At 45.1% G+C, this 17,058-nt stretch overlaps 1 protein-coding gene across 9 annotated transcripts in view; it reads left to right on the top strand.

Moving 5' to 3' along the window:
- Positions 1 to 17,058, top strand: part of MAPK10 (mitogen-activated protein kinase 10) — a 238,741-nt gene that overhangs the window by 163,486 nt on the left and 58,197 nt on the right. For all 9 annotated transcript variants that reach the window (XM_083398500.1, XM_083398497.1, XM_083398496.1 and 6 more), the window contains 2 exons: positions 7,278 to 7,407; positions 10,843 to 10,901. In XM_083398500.1, the coding sequence (XP_083254626.1) occupies positions 7,278 to 7,407; positions 10,843 to 10,901 (189 nt within the window). The remainder of the gene's footprint in view (positions 1 to 7,277; positions 7,408 to 10,842; positions 10,902 to 17,058) is intronic.

Here is a 17,058-nt window from a genome sequence, read left to right as displayed (position 1 = left end):
GAGCTGTTCTGCGCATGTATGTATCTAGCTGCAGGCCAGCTAGTCATTGGGATGGGCTGTTAATGCCTATGCAGTTGGTTGCAAGGCAGCTTTTGATTATTATCTAATGAATTCAACTTTAGCACAAACATATCTCAGAGGCTGCGTTGCATAGATCCATGCAGAGTTCAGCATATGATGATAGCACAGTAAGGGTCTACTCACCTAGCAATTTCAGCATGTGGGGACCGTGGGCGAATCCTTGCCTGTGTTGACAGGCCCATGGTGAGATTGTAACACCCATCCACCATCCACAGGGAAGGAGCCATTGCTCTGGAAGAATCCACGCTGAAGGTCTCAAATGCAATCCTTGGTATCTCCAGGGGAACCATTTCACCCCCAGTTGTATGGAAAACCACTGCTAAGGAGAGTTCATACTGGGTTAGATGAACCAGATGTGGCTAAAGCAAGCTGAATGGATACCATAAGTTTTGCAAATCATATGATGTTTTGGTGGATGATGGGTAGCAGAGTGATTATTTCAGGGTTGGGGGAACTGTGGCCCTCCAGATGTTGGGACTCCTACACCCCTCTGTCCCAGCCAGCATGACAATTGTTCAGGCCATTGGAGACCAACACTTTATTCAATTCCTGGGTTACTTTGTAGATTTTTCAGTTGAAAGGGAGCCCAAGGGTCATCTAGTCCAACCCCCTGTAATGCAGGAATCTCAACTAGAACATCCATGACAAATGGCCACCCAACCCCTGCTTTCAAACCTCCAAGGAAGGAGATTCCACTACCTCCCAAGGAAGCCTGTTTCAGCTCTCACTGTCAGAATGTTCTTCTTGATGTTTACTCAGAATCTCCCTTCTTGTAACTTGAAGCTATTGATTCTTAAATCCTACCCCTCTGGAGCAGGAGAAAACAAACTTGCTCCGTCTTCCATGGGACAGCCCTTCAGATATTTGAATATGGCTCTCATATCTCCTCTCTCTCAACTTTACCAGGCTAAACATACCCAACTCCCTCAACTGTTCCTCATAAGGCTTTGTTTCCAGACCCTTGATCATCTTGGTTGCCCTCCTCTGCACACCTTCCAGCTGGTCAATATCCTTCTTTAATTCTGGTGCCCAGAACTGGGCACAGTACTCCAGGTGTGGTCTGACCAAGGCAGAATAGAGCGGTATTATAGCTTCTCTTGATCTGAACATTATACTTCTGTTGATGCAGCCTAGAGTAGCATTAGCTTTTTTTGCTGTTGCATCACACAGTTGATTCATGTGAAGCTTGTGGTCTACTAAGACCCCTAAATCCTTTTCACATTTACTACTGACAAGTCACATGTCCCTCATCTTATATAGTTATTCCTGCTTAAGTACACAACCTTACACTTGTCCCTATTCAAATTCATTTTGTTAGTTTGGGACCAGTTTTCCAATTGGTTAAGGTCATATTGAATCCCAATTCTGTCTTCTGTGACATTAGTTACCCCTCCCAGATTGGCGTCATCTGCAAATTGGATGAGCATCCCCTCGGTCCCTTCATCTAAGCCATTTATAAAGATATTGAACAACAATGGGCCCAGGACAGAACTCTGTGGCCCTCCCACGTGTCACTTTTTTCCAGGATTATGAGGAACCATTAGTGAGCACACTTTGGAGTCAGTCAGTCAACCAGCTACAAATCTACTTAACAAGTTATCTCATCCAGTCCACATTTTATCAGCTTCTTCGCAAGAATATTATGGGGGCCTTTGCCAAAAGCCTTACTGAAATCAAGATACATTACATCCACAGCATTCCCCTGATCCACCAAACTTGTAACTCTATCAAAAAAAAGAAAGAAATGAGATTTCAACTGGCATGACTTATTTTTGTGAAACTCATGCTGGGTCCTAGTAATCACAGCATCCTTTTCTAACTGCTCACAGACCGACTGTTTAATTATCTGGTAATTAAACAGTTCTGGCATCCTTCCTCAGACAATGGAAATCTTAAGCCAAAAACGAAGCAGCAGAACAACAGAAAAATCAATTTTAACACATTGTTTGCTTAGCTCGTTTTGAAACATAACATATGAGAAGGCAGATTATTTCATAAATCTTGATCAACTTAGTGACTCACAATATTGTATTAAGAATCTATTTTAAATTGCTTCACTCAATTCTGTCCAACTATGTGCAAATATGATGTGTGGACAGACTCCTGTCCAAAGGAATGCAGAATACAAAGGGAGATGAGGGAAATGTAGGCAGGGGTACACAGGGGAAGGATATGTATTGATTTCAGGCGCAAGTATAGTGGGGTCTCATTACTTAATGTTTGGGCCAAAGCCTTGATGGGAAAGTGAATTTTGAGGTTGGTTTAAATGAGGAGAGGTAGTGCTATGTGCAACGAGGAGGATGATAAGAGTTCATGTAATATTGTCTCAAATACTTTACGTATCTAATGATTAGATACCTGAGCAAAATAATATAGTCCAAAAAAGGATAGATAGATATAACTATATATAGGTACACACCCACCTATTATGTTACATGTTAATATGGATGCCATATGGACAAGGTATTTTGGGGTATGCGGTTGGGATAAAAAACCAATTTATAAGCAGGGAAAAGAAAATCTTAGAAGTTGCCAGTTGCCGGCAGGAGCTGTCAGAATTCATTAGGCGTCCCCACCGGTTTTCTATTGGCTTTGTTATTTGGTTTCCGATATTTGTCTTCAGCTGTGTACTCACACAGCAGGGATCGGGTGTGTGTGTGCATGGTAGAAGATTTCCCCGGCAGCCTGCAGGCAAACTGCAGCAAAATCAAAATGAACCAATGTGGGCGAGTGGAGAGGGCCGAAGGAAGGAGAGGAGGGGAAGCGACAGCAGCTATTCTGATTATTTTAGGCACGGGGGTATTCCAATAAAGTAGAAAGTGGGGAGGCAGGGATGTCTGATCTTGGCAACAAATGGGCATCCTGGTGAGGGGCACTGAACCCCCATCCTACCAATAGCTGACCTCCTTGCAGCTCCTCTTCTTATGTGCTTCTCAATCAGCCGAAGTCAGCTGTCAGTTCTCAGCTGTGTCTCATTCAGCTATGCTCTCCACACCCATTTCCAGGTACATCAGGTTTGATGAGTTTTCCAGGGTGTCCAAAGGATGCGGAAAGGCCCCCACCCATCATTCACAGCTCTTTCTTCATCCTCTCCTCCTGCCCCAGCTGTTTTATAAACCTTCTTCTTCTTCGCTTTCATTGCCTCTGCATCCTTGTACTGGATGTATTCACTAGATGATTCATCAAGGGGTAGCATGTGCAATGTCCCTCTCATCCTTGTGCATTGGCTAAGAGACATGTGGGAATGTTCAGGGAGGCAGGAGAGGGTATATTGTTTATTAGTATCCTTCTAACTTGTGCTAGCAAGTTCCTTAAAAGAATAAACACGGTACAATCTTGTGTAAAGTATATAAAAGTAGTTTGCTCACATTCAGTTCACAGATGGATCCCTGAAGGCAGACTTATTTACAAGTATATACAGTGGTGCCTCGCAAGACGAAATTAATTCGTTCTGCGAGTCTCTTCGTCTAGTGGTTTTTTCGTCTTACGAAGCAACCCTATTAGCGGCTTAGCGGATTAGCGCTATTAGCGGTTTAGCGGCTATTAAACCCTATTAGCGGCTACTAAAGGCTTAGCAGCTTAGCTGCTAAAAGGCTATTAGCGGTTTGGCGGCTTAGAAAAAGGGGGTGGGGAGCGGAAAAAAATCTCAAGACTCGCAAGACATTTTCGTCTTGCGAAGCAAGCCCATAGGGAAATTCGTCCTGCGAAGCGCGTCAAAAAATGGAAAACCCTTTCGTCTAGCGGGTTTTCCGTCTTGCGAGGCATTCGTCTTGCGGGGCACCACTGTACATGTTGAGCTGTCCCATATGGGGATAATCCCAGTGTTCTCCATTGGCTGGAAGCCAACAGAGCATCTCTAGTGAAAAGCTTCTCACATGACAGAGGAAGTCAGAGAGAGAGAGAGAGAGAGAGAGAGAGAGAGAGAGAGAGAGCTGTGTGCCTTGTCACTTTTGTTACCTGGACAGGTAAGGTCACGCCCACCTCTAGTCACAAGCAAAGGAAGTATGCCCCACCCAGGAGGAAACAGGAAGTTTTTGACTGGTTGGACCAAACATTCCCCCACATGTCCACTCTAGGAAAACAAGGAATGTTGTACTTGACTGCTACTTACATATCACATCCCACAAGCCAGAGGCTGGTTTGTACCTCTGGCCAGGCAGCTCCCCAACCAAGTACCTAGAGGAATGGAGAGGCAACGCAAACTCACCCACTTCCTTCAAGAATTAGCATGTTAGTCCTTCCCTCTCCAGCTGCTGGTGAGTGAAGATTCCTGCCCGAGACCTTGGGGAGCTCCTGTCAGTCAGAGGAGATAATATTCAGTGCTGTATGATCCCATCTCACTTCCTAGGATACCTTCAAAGGTAGCGCCATGTAAAGCGCATTGCAGTCCAACTGTAAGGTTAAAGGTAAAGGAACCCCTGACCATTAGGTCCAGTCGTTGCCAACCCTGGGGTTGCAGCACTCATCTTGCTTTATTGGCTGAGGGAGCCGGCGTACAGCTTCCGGGTCATGTGGCCAGTATGATGAAGCCGCTTCTGGTGAACCAGAGCAGCGCATGGAAACGCCGTTTACCTTCCCGCCGGAGCAGTACCTATTTGTCTACTTGCACTTTGACGTGCTTTCGAACTGCTAGGTTGGCAGGAGCAGGGACCGAGCAATGGGAACTCACCCCGTCGCAGGGATTTGAACCGGCAACCTTCTGATCGGCAAGTCCTAGGCTCTGTGGTTTAACCCACAGCGCCACCCGCGTCCCTTCTACTGTAAGGTTACTAGAGCATTACCTGGGCCTCCAGTGAAGGCACTGAATGAGTAACCCCAAGCTGTGCATTTGTTCCTTTAGAGGAAGTGCAACCCCATCTGCACCAGGCTGCCTCCCTGGATCTGAAAACCACCTCCCAACATTGCCTCTGTCTTGCTGGGATTCAGGGCTCATCCATACTTCTGCTTGCCCTGCCTGGAAAACCAATTGTTTACCTTTGAATCGGAGCAAACATCAGTTGGGTTTTCTCCAGCTTGACATTTGATCCAATTTAGTACTAAACAACAGGCTTTACGGGGGGCAGGGGCAGGGCTAAGGCAAAACTGCTTGGACCCGTGCTTTCTAGTTATGGAACAAGTATTAGTATGGATGAGCCCTAAGTTTATTGGCCCTCACCCAGCTCATCACTGCCTCTGGACACTAGTCCAACAACCTGTCCATGCAGTGGCCATCTTGATGCCTATGGGAAGCCCAAAAGGACCTGAGCATCTCTACTGACTTGTGGTCCATAGCAAACTGACGTCCAGAGGCATTTGCCTCCACTAGTGCAAGTACAGCCAAGCCAGCATGGCAGGGAGCTATTGATAGCCTCATCCTCCACAAATTTGTAGGAATTTGAATGAAAATGGTACATAGATTATCTGCAGGGAGGATCTGAATAAACTTATTGGGGGGGGGGGACCTAATCTTTCTCAGACACAAACACACAATAATCAGCTTCTTTTTAAGCAGGGGCGGGTGGCGCTGTGGGCTAAACAACAGAGCCTAGGACTTGCCAATCAGAAGGTCGGTGGTTCAAATCCCCGTGACGGGGTGAGCTCCCGTTGCTCGGTCCCTGCTCCTGCCCACCTAGCAGTTCAAAAGCACATCAAAGTGCAAGTAGATAAATAGGTACCGCTCCGGCGGGAAGGTAAACGGCGTTTCCATGCGCTGCTCTGGTTCGCCAGAAGCAGCTTAGTCATGCTGGCCACATGACCAGGAAGCTATACGCCAGCTGAGCGAGATGAGCGCCGCAACCCCAGAGTCGGTCACGACTGGACCTAATGGTCAGGGGTCCCTTTACCTTTACCTTTAGGGAATCATTGCCCGCTCCCCCAATTAGACCTGACATAAGTACCAGATTGAGAGCTTTCTCCTCAAACCACACCACCTGCCCCATATCTGATGTAGCCGCGGAGGAGCAACCAGAAACTTAACGTGAGTTCCTTAGGGCAGTCGAAGAGGGCAGGGGCTTGCTGTCAGCACCAAAAGCAAGTCCTACCCACCTGTCAAAATGGCCCACAGAGGGTTAGGGATGTTGGGATCTGGCTGGCCAGGCAGAAAAGGTTTACCACCCCTGTTTCTAGCAAACAGAGCTGTCAGGCTTGTTGAATTTTTATTTTAAAGGTGCCTTATTCACTCATTTCCCCCTCCCTCCTGGTGCAAATTAATTATTAAGCATAGCTGGCATGCTCTTTTCATCATGATGGAATCTGCAATGAAGGGGGGAGACACATTATTCAATTAATCCCAACCGTGCTTCTGCGGAGTAGGTAAAAGCCTCTATTATTATTGCATTATATTGCTTTGCAAAAAAAAAAAAAAAAAAAAAAAAATCAAAGACATGAAGCAATTGTGACTTGGAGCAGGTAGAAACAGCCTCCCAGTTTTGTTAAACTAAGCTGTGACTCTTGTGTACTTCCAGAAACGGCATGCAAAAGCAGATAAGCTCTCCGGCGAGACTGAATTTAGGAGCAGATAAATTAAAAGTAGCTAGATCTGGGGCTAAAGGACCATCAAGGAGAAATATTCTCAGATGCTATACCAATAAAGTTTATTCCTCCTTTCCCTTTATGAACCACCTTTTACTTGCACCACCCTAAGCAGCCTAAAGGAAAGTTAAAACAATTAGCACAATAAAATAATATTAAAAGTAAAACAAGAACAAGTGGCATATTAAAAGTAGCAGGAGAGAACAGAAAACATGCACACAGAGGTCAATAGCTTAAAAGGCATGGCAGATTTGTTTTTTAAAAAATGTATTCTAGCTGAGTCAAAGAACTGGATCGAGTGGGTTCCTCTTGAAAGGAAGTTTGACAGAAGAGGAGCCACCACTGAGAAGACACTGCTCTGCTTCTACTCAGAATCGTGGTGGCTGGTCATGATGCCTTTACCTTCTTGTGAAGTAAATCACAACTACTCAGGCTTAACTAGTGTGACCACTGAAATCAACTGTTGACTGCAGCTTCTGTGAACAATGATGCTTGTGCTTGACTCTGATTAGCTGCATTCCTTAATATTTATTACGCTAAAGCTTAAAGATTGCTGGAAAGAGATAAGGGCCATTTAAGAAATGCATACTTCAACTGAAACAAAAGAAGAATCTTTGAAACAAATTAACACTAGCAATGAACTTAATGATGTAATAGTTGTATTCTTGTCCTTTTCATTTTTCCAGTGCTGCATATGATGCTGTTCTCGACAGAAATGTGGCCATTAAGAAGCTCAGCAGGCCGTTTCAAAATCAGACACATGCGAAGCGAGCTTACAGGGAGCTAGTCCTCATGAAGTGTGTGAATCACAAAAATGTGAGTTTTTCTTTCGGTGTTGGGATTGAGAACAATGAACATTTGACACTGCAAACCGAGAGAGAGAGAGAGAGAGAGAGAGAGAGAGAGAGAATGTTATGCCCTGGTTAATTTAAAAACAAGATTATGTTTTGCTTGTTGTTCCAGGGAATTCCGCCATTGATAGTTGTGCAGCGTCTGCATGAATTTGGGAGGTGTGGGTGTGATCAGAGCTGGATTATTCCCTTCCCAAAAGTAGGTGTCAGGGAAAGGGCAAAAGTTTAGCTGCGCTCACTATTTGCTGGCAAAAGAGAGTTGAGTCTCTGAGCCTCGGATCAGCATATTTGATTATGCTGTCACTATGGAGATCTCCTCCTATTTAAATCCCATGAAAGTCCTGTGGAGAAGAGTGGAAAACCAATTCAGTTTCCATTCTCTTGTGCAGCAATAGATCAATTGTGTGCTTATTATCCCGTCCACAGCGACATAACTGGTATATGCTAATACTGGATAACATTTGTGCTTATGTGAATAGCATCAGGATTAAGGTCAAGGTCGGAACTCAATGACATGGGGTAAAGCAGTAGAGGAATGAACCTTGTGTTCTCTTTTAAGTGGATTTTTTTATTTTTAGTTTTATCCCTTTCTTTCGTACCCTTTCCTTTTCGTAGCCTCCTCGCCAAATGCTGAAGGGCACGGTTCTCTTCCAGCACAGATCAGACCATCTCTCTTCCCCCTCCCTCCACAAGACATTTTCGTACAAGATTGGTTCATGCAGCTATTCTCAGTGTAGCAAAGCATGAGGTGCTTTTAGTTGTGGCGGGGTAGAAATTAACGTTAAAATAAAATGCACATTTCCCATTTAAATCCCAAATACAAAATTTAAAATTTAGGTTTTGAAAATGAACCTCAGTTCTGAATTCTTCAGACTTCATCATTTTAGAAGCTGCCAAACAGGAAATGTCAGAAACTCCTCAGAGCGGGAACCGTAGCTCTGCGAGGGGACTAGAGGTCTGCTAAAAACTCTCAGCACCCTTCAAAGAACTTCAGTTCCCAGAATTCTTTAGGGGAAGCCATGACTGTTTAAAGTGGAATCACAGTGCTTTAAATATATGGTGTGAATGTGACCTGGGTCAGTTGGGTAGTCCAGTTCAGGGAGAAATCAAGAGCAAACAGAGATCAGAAGATTCAGAGGGTAGCAATGTGCTACCTTGTCTGAAGGGCCGTCAAAGATGCTCTCTCATCTTCCAGGCTCAGATGCTGCCAGTTTGTTCTTTCAATTAACGTTTTAATAATGTGCTTTCAAATGTTACACATTTCAGATGCTTAAGTCCGCATTTCCCCCTTCACTTGTAATTACCACAGAGTGCCTAAGAGGCTAACATTTGCAGTGAATCAAATATATATGTCACAGCTGCAGATAATTTGGTTCACATTGGCAATAGTCATTTGAAATGGTGGTTTTGAACTTCCTTCCATGTATGCTCAGCTTCCCACTGGGAAGCCTGGGAAACAGATTCCCTACATACAGTCATACCTTGGGTTACAGCCGCTTCAGGTTGCGTTTTTTCGGGTTACGGACCGCCGAAACCCGGAAGTACTGGAACGGGTTACTTCTGGGTTTTGATGGTTGCGCATGCACAGAAACGCTAAATCATGCATTGCGCATGCACAGTAGTGCTGAATCGCAACCTGCACATGCGCAGACGTGGGTTGCGAACATGCATCCCGCATGGATCATGTTCACAACCCAAGCGTCCACTGTAAAGTGGTGAGGAACTGCAGGTCTGAGGCCCCAACGTCTCTCTCCTGGCCTCTCTGCTCAGGCCTCAGAACTGTGCTAAGGCCCATCTTTGCTCTGTACCCTCCTCTCATCATTTTTGCCAGGCTGGAATGTGACCTTGAACTAGGATAATTCCACTTTCTCACCAGGATGGAGAGTGTGAGGTGTGTCTGGCCACACCGACTTTTGCCACGCTCACTACTACATGGCCCTCTGGTTGAATAAAAAATGGGTTCCACCTATGCCCTAACACCTATTGTCTTATTGAACTTAGCCAGGAGGCAGGGGGACCTCGTAGCTCCAGGATCCTTGGCAGCAATGGATTATTCAGTAATCTTGAAAAGAGAAAGGAACAAAGCTGGAAAGAATCGTAGAGTTGGAAGGCATCTACTCCAGTCCCCCTTGCAATGTAGGAAGAGGGGTAGTGCTGCAGATGGGGAGATGAAGGAATGAAATAAAAACTCAATTTTCTAGGTAAAGTTAGGACAAGAGAGCAGTAGGAACCCATAATGCGAGAGGGATGAAACTCTTTGCAGCAGAAGTAGTGGACAGAGACATGTGTAAGCATATTTACAGCATTTATTCAGCAGCAGGACAAAGGAAAAACATGTCTGCTTCCCTTTGTGTCCAAGCACAACAGCAGTATAGCAAAAGCAATATACAAATGGAAGTTCCCAGCAAGCTGTGCTGGAATGTAAACAGGCATGTGACACACAACAGTCATGCCTGTTCTTTTTAAGGTGGAACGAAACTATATCCTAACAGGTAGCTGTCCACCAATGAGAGGGCAGAAGATAAAGCATTCATGAAATATATTGCAAAATAGACATATTGTAGCATTTTTAAAAATGCCTATGAGCTCCATGAGTTTACGCCTGTGTACTAGGCCAGATCAGAGCAGTTTCCACCAGCCGTTTGACAGAGCAAAGCAAGAACGCAGATGGATGTATTTGAAGCATATCCTGTATTAATTCAAAGTTATTCCCAACCTCTAGCACTGCCAATGATCAGCTTCATTTTGACAGCTGCATCTCTAAAGGGCTGGTGCAGAATACATTTAGTTGGGCTGGGGTACATCCTTCAGCCTTGCAGTAGGCACTAACTAAAGGGAGAGACAATAGCAGCTTTTAAGTGCAGCCTAATAGTGGCAGCAGTAGCAGAAATTATTAGTAGCAGTGGATCACAGTAACATCCTGCACTCCTAAAAAAGCAAAAACAAAGAAACCATTTGCTTTTAATATATAAGTTGTTGTTTCTCTGAAGCCTCAACACCTGTCTGTCCTTCCCTGGCAAGCATCATTAATATACCACTGACGCCTCGTGGCTTAGCAAATTCTACATGTTTGTTTCCAGCGAGGCTGAACATTCAGCTGTGAACTCCCACTTTAAAGGGAGAATTTGCTCCACTTTTGTCTGAATCAAACGCAGGCAATCACGGTCATCTCAAAACAATGTCTTTCTTTGCAACATATGCCTTCGTGATCTGCTGCTTGTGGGTTGTTGTTGTTGATATATATATATATATATGCACACTTGTAGCAAGATGGATTGGTGTAAACTGAACAGTTTTAAAGAGCAATTTCAGTAGAGCAATCTGTCATAATCTGATCAACTGCTAATGTTTTATTATCATTCTTTCCCGCTCTCTCCTTCTCTCCCTCCCTGCTTTTCAGATTATCAGTTTATTAAATGTCTTCACACCACAGAAATCTCTGGAGGAGTTCCAGGATGTGTAAGTAACGTGGACAAAAGCAAAACCTAAATCTTTGCCGTTTGCGGGAGGGGGAGAGGATTGAGGGAGAAATGGGCATTGTACTCTCTGGTGAACAATCTGCTCTCCTCTATATCTGAGGGCGATGCTGAGCATGGGCAGCCGAGCCTCATAGTCTTCCAGCGTGGGGGTAGGGAGAGGTACGCTACCTCCCCCCATGTCATTGCCGGCTGCGTCAGCGGCGTTGCGAGGCAGCCCCAGCCAATCAGCTGGCAAAGCAGGTATGGCCGCGGGCCATTTAAACTCGGCGTGGCCAGCTGGCTCCCTCTTCCTTGCCTCTTTGGTATTGGGTAAATCTTCATTTGGGACGTGGGTAGCGCTGTGGGTTAAAGCACAGAGCCCAGGACTTGCCGATCAGAAGGTCGGCGGTTCGAATCCCTGCGACAGGGTGAGCTCCCGTTGCTCAGTCCCTACTCCTGCCAACCTAGCAGTTCGAAAGCACGCCAAAGTGCAAGTAGATAAATAGGTACCACTCTGGCGGGAAGGTAAACGGCATTTCCGTGCGCTGCTCTTGTTCACCAGAAGTGGCTTAGTAATGCTGGCCACATGACCCGGAAACTGTACGCCGGCTCCCTCGGCCAGTAAAGCGAGATGAGCACCGCAACCCCAGAGTCGGCCACGACTGGACCTAATGGTCAGGGGTCCCTTTACCTTTACCTTTAAGCTTTAATTTGGCTGGAGGGGAGGTTGTTGCCTCGCCTGCCCCTCCTTGGTAAGGGTATCCTTTTATAGGCATCTGGGGTGTGAATACAGTCCGAAGCCTGGGCGTCGCAGCCCTACGGGAATTGGGGTGCCACTATCTGATGTAAGTTGTAGGGCACCCCCGTCAGTGGTTTACCCTTCCATGGACTCCCTGCCAGGAGTCAAGATATAGCCTGGCTTCACCCCAATGCCTAAGCCAAACCGCTCACATCTGTAACCAATAAAGTTGTGGCCTATTTGAACCCATAAACCAAATATTCACTGTCAGTGTGGTTTATTGTTCTCCTGAGAACTTTGTGGCTCGGGTGCCTTGGGGGCGCAACTAAAACTCAGGAAAAGCTGAACAGAAAGTGCTCCTTCTCCTCAGAAATTGCCTCATGTCCAGCACACCATAAGGCTGTGATCTGATGGGACCAACCTTTTTTCCCATTTCTTTGTGTCATTCCTGTATTTTGTACCTACAAGAGGAGCAGGGGAGAAAAGAAGAAGCAAATGACCAGCAATTATGTATGCTGGTTTTATATTATGGAAGTAATAAAATGAAATGATGTGTTTTGAAAAAAACGTGCAAATGATTAAAAAGAAAAAAGAATCGGAAAAAGTCAAGATCAGAAAACTCACGACTATCTGCCTACTGCTTTTAGGTATGTCAGAAAGCACTTCCCACCTTGATTTGTTGTTGTTGTTTAGTCGTTCAGTTGTGTCCGACTCTTCGTGACCCCATGGACCCGAGCACGCCAGGCACTTCTGTCTTCCACTGCCACCCGCAGCTTGGTCAGATTCATGTTTGTAGCTTCGAGAACACTGTCTAACCATCTCGTCCTCTGTCGTCCCCTTCTCCTTGTGCCCTCCATCTTTCCCAACATCAGGGTCTTTTCCAGGGAGTCTTCTCTTCTCATGAGGTGGCCAAAGTATTGGAGCCTCAGCTTCACGATCTGTCCTTCCAGTGAGCACTCAGGGCTGATTTCCTTAAGAATGGATGCGTTTGATCTTCTTGCAGTCCATGGGACTCTCAAGAGTCTCCTCCAGCACCATAATTCAAAAGCGTCAATTCTTCGGCGATCAGCCTTCTTTATGGTCCAGCTCTCACTTCCATACATCACTACTGGGAAAACCATAGCTTTTACTATACGGACCTTTGTTGGCAAGGTGATGTCTCTACTTTTTAAAATGCTATCTAGGTTTGCCATTGCTTTTCTCCCAAGAAGCAGGCGTCTCTTAATTTCGTGGCTGCTGTCACCATCTGCAGTGATCATGGAGCCCAAGAAAGTAAAATTTCTCACTGCCTCCATTTCCTCCCCTTCTATTTGCCAGGAGGTGATGGGACCAGTGGCCATGATCTTCGTTTTTTTGATGTTGAGCTTCAGACCATATTTTGTGCTCTCCTCTTTCACCCTCAATAAAAGGTTTTTTAATTCCTCCTCACTTTCTGCCATCAAGGTTGTGTCATCTGCATATCTGAGGTTGTTGATATTTCTTCCAGCAATCTTAATTCCGGCTAGGGATTCATCCAGCCCAGCCTTTCGCATGATGAATTCTGCATATAAGTTAAATAAGCAGGGAGACAAAATACAGCCTTGTCGTACTCCTTTCCCAATTTTGAACCAATCAGTTGTTCCATATCCAGTTCTAACTGTAGCTTCTTGTCCCACATAGAGATTTCTCAGGAGACAGATGAGGTGATCAGGCACTCCCATTTCTTTAAGAACTTGCCATAGTTTGCTGTGGTCGACACAGTCAAAGGCTTTTGCATAGTCAATGAAGCAGAAGTAGATGTCTTTCTGGAACTCTCTAGCTTTCTCCATAATCCAGCGCATGTTTGCAATTTGGTCTCTGGTTCCCCTGCCTCTTCTAAATCCAGCTTGCACTTCTGGGAGTTCTCGGTCCACATACTGCTTGAGCCTTCCTTGAAGAATTTTAAGCATAACCTTGCTAGCGTGTGAAATGAGTGCAATTGTGCGGTAGTTGGAGCATTCTTTAGCACTGCCCTTCTTTGGGATTGGGATGTAGACTGACCTTCTCCAATCTTCTGGCCACTGCTGAGTTTTCCAAACTTGCTGGCATATTGAGTGTAGCACCTTAACAGCATCATCTTTTAAAATTTTAAATAGTTCAGCTGGAATACCATCACTTCCACTGGCCTTGTTATTTGCAATGCTTTCTAAGGCCCATTTGACTTCACTCTCCAGGATGTCTGGCTCAAGGTCAGCAACCACACTACCTGGGGTGTATGAGACATCCATATCTTTCTGGTATAATCCTTCTGTGTATTCTTGCCACCTCTTCTTGATGTCTTCTGCTTCCGTTAGGTCCTTACCACTTTTGTCCTTTATTATGGTAATCTTTGAACGAAATGTTCCTTTCATATCTCCAATTTTCTTGAACAGATCTCTGGTTCTTCCCATTCTGTTGTTTTCCTCTATTTCTTTGCATTGCTCATTTAAGAAGGCCTTCTTGTCTCTCCTTGCTATTTTTTGGAATTCTGCATTCAATTTCCTGTATCTTTCTCTATCTCCCTCGCATTTTGCTTGCCTTCTCTCCCCCGCTATTTGTAAGGCCTCGTTGGACAGCCACTTTGCTTTCTTGCATTTCCTTTTCATTGGGATGGTTTTCGTTGCTGCCTCCTGTATAATGTTTCAAGCCTCCATCCATAGTTCTTCAGGCACTCTGTCCAGGAATTCTAAATCCTTAAACCTGTTCCTCACTTCCACTGTGTATTCATAAGGGATTTGGTTTAGATTGTATCTTACCGGCCCAGTGGTTTTTCCTACTTTCTTCAGTTTAAGCTTGAATTTTGCTATAAGAAGCTGATGATCTGAGCCACAGTCAGCTCCAGGTCTTGTTTTTGCTGACTGTATAGAGCTTCTCCATCTTTGGCTGCAGAGAATATAATCAATCTGATTTCGATGCTGCCCATCTGGTGATGTCCATGTGTAGAGTCGTCTCTTGTGTTGTTGGAAAAGAGTGTTTGTGATGACCAGCTTGTTCTCTTGACAGAACTCTATTAGCCTTTGCCCTGCTTCGTTTTGAATTCCAAGACCAAATTTGCCAGTTGTTCCTTTTATCTCTTGATTCCCTACTTTAGCATTCCAATCCCCTATAATGAGAAGAACATCCTTCTTTGGTGTCACTTCTATAAGGTGTTGTAAGTCTTCATAGAATTGGTCAATTTCAGTTTCTTCAGCACCAGTAGTTGGTGCATAAACTTGGATTATTGTTATGTTAAAAGGTCTGCCTTGGATTCGTATCGAGATCATTCTATCATTTTTGAGATTGCATCCCAGTACAGCTTTCACCACTCTTTTGTTGACTATGAGGGCCACTCCATTTCTTTTACGGGTTTCTTGCCCACAGTAGTAGATATGATAGTCATCCGAACTGAATTCGCCCATTCCTGTCCATTTTAGTTCACTGATGCCCAGGATGTCAATGTTTATTCTTGCCATCTCATTTTTGACCACATCCAACTTACCCAGGTTCATGGTTCTTACATTCCAGGTTCCTATGCAATATTTTTCTTTACAGCATTGGACTTTCCTTTCGCTTCCATGCATATCCGCAACTGAGCGTCCTTTCGGCTTTGGCCCAGCCGCTTCATCAGCTCTGGATCTACTTGTACTTGTTCTCCGCTCTTCCCCAGTAGCATGTTGGACGCCTTCCGACCTGAGGGGCTCATCTTCCAGCGTCATATCTTTTATATGCCTGTTGTCTTTGTCCATGGAGTTTTCTTGGCAGGGATGCTGGAGTGGCTTGCCGGTTCCTGCTCCAGGTGGATCACGTTTGGTCCAAACTCTCCACTATGACCTGTTCATCTTGGGTGCCCTGCTCGGCATAGTTCATAGCTTCTCTGAGTTCTTCAAGCCCCTTCGCCACGGCAAGGCAGTGATCCATGAAGGGGCACCTTGATTTAGAAGTGCAGAAATGGAAAGTATAGTAACGGAGGTGCTTGAGAAAATGCAGGTTGTGGGGTTGTGGTCGTGAGGAAGGTCTGAACATGTTCAGACATGCAAAGAAATCAGAACGGCTCTAAGCAGCTCCTTTTGATTCCTTTGTGTTGATAGCTTTCTCAGGCAGCGCCTGTTACCTCAGAACTCCCTGAGGTGTGCAGGCTTCTGAAAGGTGCGCAAAACACTCTGAAATCATCTCCTTGTGTTATTTTTGTGGGGTTTTTTAAAGGAAGGAGGCGAAACATTTCCTCCCTCTTCCATATTTATTTTCCGATAACCTATGACTCTGTAAAAATTATTTACCTGGGGGCAAAGCAGAGAATTGCTAGTATTTCCACTGAGTATTGTCCACCGTGGCTTGGCATGTAAGGAGAACCTGACCTGAATAATATTTAAGGTAATCAGAAGTGTTTCTAGTTGGCCAAACTCTCCTCGTTCTGCCCCCTCCCCCTTAAAAAATTCCTTCACTATGCATTATACACAGTTTGTGTCCTATAACGCAAGGGCAAAATCTTGGCAGGGGAACCAACTTTTCTCTTCACACTGTGATATGTCAGTGTTTTTAAAACTCTCTTCTGCGATGCCCTTGGCAATTGCAGAAGCCCCTGGGAAAACTAAATCTCCCATAATCCCTTGTGACTTGGCACACTGTTACTCAGTGTGGTGAGGCAATGGAGGGCAGAAGATGGAGAAGAAAACTCTCTCTATGCTCCTTCTACTCTTCTTTCCACCATCCAGTTCCCTGTGAGGAAAGAGGAGTTGTTTGGGGGATGGCAGGGGATGGATTTGGGGGATGAGAGAGAGCAGCAGAAATGGGTGAGTAATCCTCCAAAGTCTTTCAAATTGGCTAAGAAATTTTACAATGGGATATTTGATGGGGGGGGGGGAGCATTTTGAATAATTTCCAAGCTAATGTGAGGCACTATGAGGTTTTCCCCATATCTAGTAGCAGCTACCACTGGGATGTAAATGAAAGGTCCAGCAAAGTTTAGAATTTCCTAGCCAATCCCATTCCAGGATTTCCAGTGTTGGCATGACAAGCCAGCACTGTTTTTATTTCGTTTTGTTGTATCTGCATAATAATTATCCATCAACTCCCCCTATGCAATTATTTATTGAAGGTTTCTTGACTGTCTGCAGTGCAATCAGTGCAATATGCAGTCCCTCTCTGCAAGGCTGGCAATTTACAACAGGCAGGCAAGATGGAGGATGGGTCAGACACTCCTAATAAGGAGCTGAGGATAAGCAAATAAAAGACATAGTGAAAGAGGAACGGCTAAGCTGGAGCTAGGGTGGTCCAGGAAAAGCCTTTGTTTTGGATGGAGACAAAGCTCAGTGGCAGAACACACACCCCGCGATCTCTGGCATCTGCAATCAAAAGGATTGCCGGCAGCAATTCATGTGATTGACCTCACATGAAGGTCAGAGAAGACTGTACTGAATTCTGGTCTGATACACTGCGTGGTGAC

Source organism: Podarcis tiliguerta (assembly GCF_965153285.1).
Source record: "Podarcis tiliguerta genome assembly, chromosome: 9".
Classification (NCBI taxonomy): domain Eukaryota; kingdom Metazoa; phylum Chordata; class Lepidosauria; order Squamata; family Lacertidae; genus Podarcis; species Podarcis tiliguerta.
The sequence above is the reverse complement of the archived record's forward strand: the minus strand, read 5'-3'. Positions and strand labels throughout refer to the sequence as shown.